Here is a 7,830-nt window from a genome sequence, read left to right as displayed (position 1 = left end):
TGCTGATTGATATGCTTGGGGCACGTGTATCTAGGACAGATCTGAGTGAAATATAAGCTATGCAGTGACTTCATGGTCTGGTGGATGTAGCATTGCTTCAAACTTCGAGTAGAAGCACAGAATTTTTCTCACCATTGTTACCATAGCTCTGTTGTTTATATATGTGACTTCTGTTTCTTTTACATGTTCATTAGGACCTTTGTCATACTGTGGAAAAACTGAGCAACACTCTGGCCTCTCTCTCAGCCTGTGCCCGAAAGGTGGCCAACAAAGAAAAAGCTGCTCAGGAGGTTACAGCATTACAGCAGAAACATGAAAAGGTGCTAGAAAATGCTAAAGAGAAACAGACCTTATTAGAGACTCTTCTGGCTCAGTGGCAGAAGTGAGTAGACTCTCACATCTGTTATGATGGTCACAGAGACGTTCCTGCAGTCAGTGTGTGAGACCAAGGGGATGACTTGAGTTGGTAACTCTACGTTGTGATTTTGCTAGGCAGGAGAAAGAGCTGTCTGCCTTCCTGACCTGGTTGGAGGGGTGTGAAGCTACAGTCAGGCCTTCAGAGCAGTATGTTTCTGCTGACAGAGTTAAACTGGAAGGTGAACTGCAGTCGGTGCAGGTACGTTTCAACTGAAAGATTGTCCCCCTACATTTCCTGGTTTATTGCTGTCTTTTAAAGGATGGACTTGCTCAATTGTAGTCTGACAAGTCACTTGATTCTGGGCTTTGGAAATGTCCTAGGGAAGTATTACATTATCGCTGTTGTTATTTATCAAAGACAAGAAAATGACAGGAAGAATGTTATTTGCAAATATAATATGCCAGCTCAAGAAAAATGACATCCTGGTATATCCTATTATCTGTCAAGGAAGGACATTGATCTGCTTGCCAGAGGATCCTTTCTCTAGAGAAATTCCTTTGTTAGACAATGCTACTTTCCTTTTTTTGCACGTGAGGAAAGTTGCTCAGATGACAACATGCTCAAAGATTTTGAATTCACAATGAAAGTCTCATTTCCGATTTTTTTTTTTTAAACACAAGACTTTCATCCTACTCTGAAGTATGCCTTCCCTTGGATTTTTTGCCATTTGTTTTTACATTAATATGAAGCAGTTGGCCAAATGTAGCATCTTTCACACCCTCCATGAAGCCAATGAGTCCATAATTTCACTTTTAAATATTACTGAAGATAAGGAAAATTATTTTGGGTTTTGGTTTTTTGGTTGGGCCAATTTGTGACATTTCCTCACAATTCTATTGCTGCTCACAAAATAGGTTGCAAAATCTTGATTTTAGCCACTTCCACCATACAGTAGAGCTGTGCAGAAAGGTCACACTTTGTCCTAAAGGAGGAAAAAAAAAACCTTCAATGAATCCTTACTGAATTACAGTTGCAGATGTAGCTGTCTGAGAGGTGTTGAGTACCTGCTTGTCCTAATAGACCTCAACTCCTCCAAGGATTTGACTGTGCTCATTCACTTGTCTCAAAGTGGTGTACTGGAAATCCCTAGCTGATTTTTTATTAGTTTTGTTATTTTGCATAATATGATGACATATTTAATCCAAAGACTGTACATTCCATTGTTTTCCCAGGATTTGCGAGCAGATATTGAGTCCCATGCTTCAGTCTATGCAAGCCTGTTACAGTTAAATGAGTCCCTGTTCCCAACAGCTTCCAAACAGTGTGTGAAAACAATAAAAGAAAAATTTGAAGAGCTGGATGAGAGGTGGAAAGCTTTACCACAAACTGTTGATAAAAGGTTTGTGCTTCAGAATGTTTTTTACATGTTAAATGAGAGTAACCCATATCTAGATGAGGAATCCCAATCCTGAAACGTAGGTTTCTACAGTATTACCATTAGGAAAACACAGGTTTAAGATTCATACTGAACCCTGAGTGCCCAGGAATGGGGTGTGGGGAATCCCACAGATTTATCATGCTGTCTTTTTCGTGTAATCTCTCCTTATTTTTTTGATGGAAGAGTTCTGTTTGAAGGAATGTGGGGCAGGAAATGAAGGTAATGTTGCATTTCCTCAGTTACAATTTCCCAAGTAACTTCCTAAGTTACTTCCAAAATCTGTAATATCTGCTTACCATTTTTGCAGTTACATGCTTTATCTTGTGCAAAGCCACACTATTATCTCTTTAAACCCACTTTGAAGTTTTCATTTGCCATAAATACTATAAATGCTCAATTGTTAGGCTGCTGGCTCATGTTAAGCTCAGGAACACTGCCTCCTTTTTTGAAACTCTATGTTATCATATATTTAGATTTAAATTGTTTTGGTGATGAACATACATATTTTATTATTTGTAAAAGAGCTTAAATAATAGACCCTGGTCAATGACATTGTCTTCTAGGTGCTTCATCAATATGATTGTTTTACAATATAGTGATCTTCTACATAGCATTTCATGCTGAAAATTATGTAGAGAAATTTCTAAGGGAAATAGGAAGGTAAATGGCAAGGCCCTTTTTAAGGTCAAGATTTAGAAGCTTAGTTCTGCTAGGTTCCAAGTACTCCTGTGGACACATTCCTCCTTTGAATTGTGTTCTTCTGAGCAGACTTGACCCTCACTTACTTAAGTGGAAGTTGAGCATGCAGCTACTCACCCGCTGCCTAAATTCATTAGACTCTTACCTTACATGCAGCGTTGCAGATGATAGGGCAAACAGAATTGCTATGTCTGAAAATGGATGTTTAACTTCCATCAGTATCATTCTCTTTGCTGGCCTACCCCCATGAAGAAAGTTGAAGAACATACCTTGATTGTTTGGGGCACTTTTAACGGTTGATATGAATAAAACAGTGGAAACGGGAAAGAGCCAAACTGGTGCTTTCAAGTGTTATGTTATTTCCCAGTTAAGAAATCAACATGGCAGTCATCACATTTGTAACATAAATTAATGTTTCCTTCTTTCCTTCCACCTGGCATTGATTTTAATGCTGTCCAGTCAGCTGTGGTTTTCATTATGGGAAGTGATTAATTTACATCAAGTGTTTTCATATTTACATCTGACATTCTATAGGATCAACTTCCTTCAATCTCTTGTTGCTGAGCATGGGCAGTTTGATGAGCTCCTGCTCAGGTTTTCAGACTGGATTAAGCAGTTTCTTGCTGAACTACAAGCCACTTCAGAGATAAACACAGCTGATCAACAACTGGCTGCATCTTACAATAAGGTAAACTTTTGGATGTAAATATTAAAGGCAGGGAAATTGTACAGTGCATTCAGCTAAATATTCATTGAAAACTAGCATGAGGTCATTTATTTGTTTGAAAACTGATACACGGTTGCAGTCACATACAGATTTCTGTTATTTGACCAGTTTAATGCAAAACCGTAACACTGAACTGTTCTTACTGGAAACCCCTCAGCAGTACTTTTTTTGCTCATAAGTTTAGTCTTAAAATGTTTTCTGAGCTTTTGACTGGAAGAAGAAACCCAGCCTTATTTTCTTTCTTTCCCATAGAACCACGTAATGGAAGTTGAAAGTAAGAAACAGCAGTTACAAAGTCTGAAGGAACATGTAGATAAATTGTGTTCAGTCAGCTGCCCAGAAGACCAGCAGACATTGCGGGGAAAGACTGAAGATTGCTTTCAGATCTTCCAGGAGGCAAGTCAAATAACTTGCCAAAGACAAGAGGCTCTGGATCAGCTGCGGGTATTCCTGGAGCTCCAAAGTGCTGCATCAGGAGTGCTCCACCAGCTGAGGCAGACAGTGGAGAAAACAGGAAATATGGATAAAGCTAAATCTGAATTACTGGAGAAGGAACTCAATGATGTTATTCAAGATCTTAACAAGCTGGAATCTGTCGCCATCAGTTTGGATGGTTCCCTTACTAAGGCCCAGTATCATCTAAAACACAGCATTTCTGAGCAGAGGACCTCCTGTAGGGCTGTGGTGGATAATTTGTGCTTGGAACTGGAGGCAGTTCAAAACCTGCTGGGAACCAAACAGAGCGAGGCAGAAGCTCTTGGAGCCTTGCGAAGATCTTTCATGGAACGTAAAGAACAGCTACTGAAGAGTATTGAAGATACTGAGGAAAAGGCTGACAAGGAGGGTCTGAAGGAGGCGACACTACAAGCCCTCCAGCAAAGGTAAAAACAGTATCGGTGCTTGAGATTGGCACTTCTTCATTTGCTTGCAGTCTCTAGACTTTTTATGACGCATTGGAGGCATGCGTGAGTTTTCTGCCTGGGTACCTTATTCCTTGCCAGGCATATATTAGTCCATACATCTACTTAATAAAATTGTGTAAGTGAGCGAGTTGTTTGGATGGAGAGAGAACGTGAGCAGAACGCTTAGCAAGTCCTGCTATTCTTTTATATTGACAGAACAGTCAAGAAAATCTTTGTCTCAGAAATTTATTTTGTCTGAATGAATCCAAGCTCCAAACAGCTATTAGAATTCCCATATAACATAACTATCTCTACTCTTACAGAATTGAAGACTGTACATGTGCTGAAGGAATTGAAAACACTTACTATAATAAAGTATTAATCTAAATATTTGAGTATATTTCCAAGTCACTGTGTCAGGTGAAGGTACATGTGTATCTGTATAATTGTACAGCTGTATATGTACCAGAAAAATCACATTCTGAGCCTCGTTGTAGCAGAAAAAAATCCAGATAACACTTTGTTTTCTGAAGATATTTTAGGAAATGTTAGAAAAAGGGAACTTTATGCACAGTAACTCTAACAGCAACCGTTTCATTCTTCCTTTCTTCTCTTTTCTCTTGCAAAAAACTGAAGATAAGTAAATTTGAAACCTGCCTTTTAACTTGCAGATTGAGGATCCTTAACCAGTTAGATGAAGAATTGAATTCTCACCAGCATGAACTCCAGTGGCTCATGGACAAAGCAAAACAAATAGCCCAAAAAGATACTACCCTTGCTCCTGAGATTGACAAAGAGATAAATCGCTTAGAATCTCTGTGGGAGGATACCAAGAAAGTTATACATGAAAAGTAAGTAGTTCTTAGACTTAAGGTGAGAAAGGAGAGGAGAGACCCAATTATTTATATTTAATATCTTCTTGCCATATTAATCCCAATAGAAAACAGGGCTTGTATGTTAAATACTGAGTGGAAGATAAAACACAGTATAAACCAGGATATTTGTACCAGTTGCAATTATACTATTAATAAAGCCACAGACAGGTCCTCAGGACAGTACTTATAGATATACTGGGCTTTTAGTTTCATGTTATTGTTTACTCTCCTGAAAGATAAGGTATCTCCATTGAGATTTCACTATCACTCCAAGTAGCACATGCTCTCCTTCTAACATGTATTTTCCTTCTATATTGGATATGTATTTCTGACAACCCTATATTCAGTGGTCCTAAATCATTCTTAGATTTAAGTCTTTCTGTCTGCCCAAGGGACCAGGCTCATAACAACCATTAGTGTATAATCAGTGATGTAAGACAGTTTTGTATATCAATTGAAGTTGATAAAGAAAGGAACTAAAGAAACTAAAGAAAGTTTAATCTTACCCTTTTCTTTGTCTTAGCTGCCTCTTCGTCATCTTTAAAGAAAACTTCTTCAAATGTTCTTTTTTTAAATCTGCATGGTAAAATTAAGGGCTAGATTCATTCAGTATCACATCACCCTCAACGTACAGAAAGTTTGTCTAAGTGCAGAAGCAAAACAGTTCTAAGTCTGGCTAATACTTCAATGGGCATATGCAATTTGGTGATCCCCATGTAACTGCTGGGTTGGTGTACTGAAATGACGATTCAAAAAAAATTTCATTTGTGCTGCAAAATGTTTTTTTTTTTCCCTTTGGTTTCTATACTGTACTGTTATTCTATTTTCTTGATTGACACCATACAGATATTCGTAAATATGCTGCCCCTTAACCAGATCTGTGTATTATTTCCCTCTTGAAAATATGCACAGCTACATGAATTGCATTTCTGGTGGTTTTCTCCAGCTGAATTCAGTCTGGTTTTCTAGTGCGTTTTTAAGAGATGTATAAATCTGAACTAAGTGGAAGAAAAGGATAGCTTTATTTAAAAATGTCCATCGCTCCTTTTTCTTCAGCACTGCTGCTAATTTGTATTTCATGTTGCATGTTGCTGCAACCCATTTTTCTTACCTTTAGAAGTCCTTAATAGTAATAAACCAAGTAATTTCCGCATACATGTGCCAGAAGCTAGACAGTACCAGTGTGGTAGTGAAGAAAACGTAAAATAGCTATCCCTGCCTTATAGATACATTATTGAGGGTAAATGAGTTGTCCAGTTTTCCCATACTGGGGTAGTTGTTGCCATCTTTATACCTAAAACTGAAAGATATTCAGGTACCTCGTAATTCCTTTCTAACATGAAAATAATGTTAATTTTTGTTTAAATTATTAATTTAATTTTAATTATTTTGAACTGTTTTCTCTCCCATATAGACACAATTTTAGACCCTCTTGAACCTGATTCTTTTGGAGAGCTCTTCGGAGCATTCAGAGAAGAGCCAGCTCCTAAAGCAATTACCTCTCTCTCTTGGCGATGTCATGTTTCCCAAATTCCTTTCACTGCAAACACTGTTCTACCGTCAACATATCCAAAGTATTAGTCTTCCTTCTCTCTCTTCAGTGTAAACACCAGGAATGGATTGAATAGGGTTTTTTTTTCTGTCCATTACCTGAGCAGAAATAGGCTTTTCTGGAGAGGGGGTGGAAAAAAAACATTAGGCCTGTTCTTAGCAGCAGGTTATTCTGTTCTCAGTAGAATGACAGGTAAGTTCAATGTAATGTTTTAGACCCAAAAGCATGCATCTGACAACTGGAGGACAAAATAGTCAGACTTATCTTGCATTGCTTTCGTCTTTGCTTCTTTTTACCCCCCAAAATACTCCATGTTAAAGAAACAAGTTAAAAAAAATGAGCTGCAAGTGCCAGCATCATTATAGTGTGGTTTCCAGTCAGTAAGATGCTAAACTTAGGAAGTGAGAAGCTTGAATTCCGGTTTCAGTCTTTCTTTTGCTCAAGTCAATTGCTTCGATATCTGATATATATGAGATGGCGATTCATATACTCTTCAGTGAGATGTTTTGTGATATATGGACCACAGTGATTTGTAAAACCTAAATATTAATATTTCCTTGGCTGCCTAAAACAAGTTTAGCACTGCATCCTGATTTTCCCATGGTAAATCACTACGTCACATTCTCTTTCCTTCAGAAATATGACAGCAAATGGAGCTAACGCAGCCTTTTCACATTACAGGAAAGAGCAGTCCTGCATTCTTATCGATCTGATGAAGGAATATCAGAGCTTGAAGTCAACAGTAATGAAAGTCATAGACAGTGCTGACAGTGCTTCTGTGATCAAATCCATTTGGAAGGACCATGAAGATGTCAGGCGAACTTTATCAAAGGTAATTACATATATTTTCATTTGTGGGATTTAAATGCTCTTTGATTTAGATGGATTTTTCTGTTTGAAAGGTGCCCTTGAGCTGTGTTTAAAGTTCCTTGAATTTACTGTCAAATCTTGTGACGCTGGCATTCAGGGTTTAAATCGTACTGATTCTGATGAGGAAAGAATATAGTCCTTTCAGCATTTTGGTGCGATCCACTAATGTGTATTTGATTGTTGCTATTTATTATTTTAACACCTAGAAATGCAAAATGTTAATTTATATGGAAAGCATAAGTTATCTGCTCTTTATATAAAATACCTTGAGACTATATTCCTATCATAGTATGAGAGGATATTTCCAGTCAACGTACTTTAATAATTTTCCATATTGGGTATTTTTTTGAATGGATAAAAGTCAACAAAAGAAAATGAATTGCACACATTTCTGATGTGTGCAATTCTT

At 37.7% G+C, this 7,830-nt stretch overlaps 1 protein-coding gene across 1 annotated transcript in view; it reads left to right on the top strand.

Moving 5' to 3' along the window:
* Nucleotides 1-7,830, top strand: part of SYNE1 (spectrin repeat containing, nuclear envelope 1) — a 258,380-nt gene that overhangs the window by 64,225 nt on the left and 186,325 nt on the right. The window contains 7 exon segments of the mRNA XM_009324159.1: nucleotides 175-382; nucleotides 493-616; nucleotides 1,591-1,757; nucleotides 3,030-3,183; nucleotides 3,475-4,103; nucleotides 4,796-4,975; nucleotides 7,233-7,383. Coding sequence (XP_009322434.1) covers nucleotides 175-382; nucleotides 493-616; nucleotides 1,591-1,757; nucleotides 3,030-3,183; nucleotides 3,475-4,103; nucleotides 4,796-4,975; nucleotides 7,233-7,383 — 1,613 coding nt within the window.

This window comes from Pygoscelis adeliae, unplaced genomic scaffold (genome assembly GCF_000699105.1).
Source record: "Pygoscelis adeliae isolate BGI_AS28 unplaced genomic scaffold, ASM69910v1 Scaffold105, whole genome shotgun sequence".
Lineage (NCBI taxonomy): Eukaryota > Metazoa > Chordata > Aves > Sphenisciformes > Spheniscidae > Pygoscelis > Pygoscelis adeliae.
This window is presented reverse-complemented; position numbering and strand designations above follow the sequence as displayed.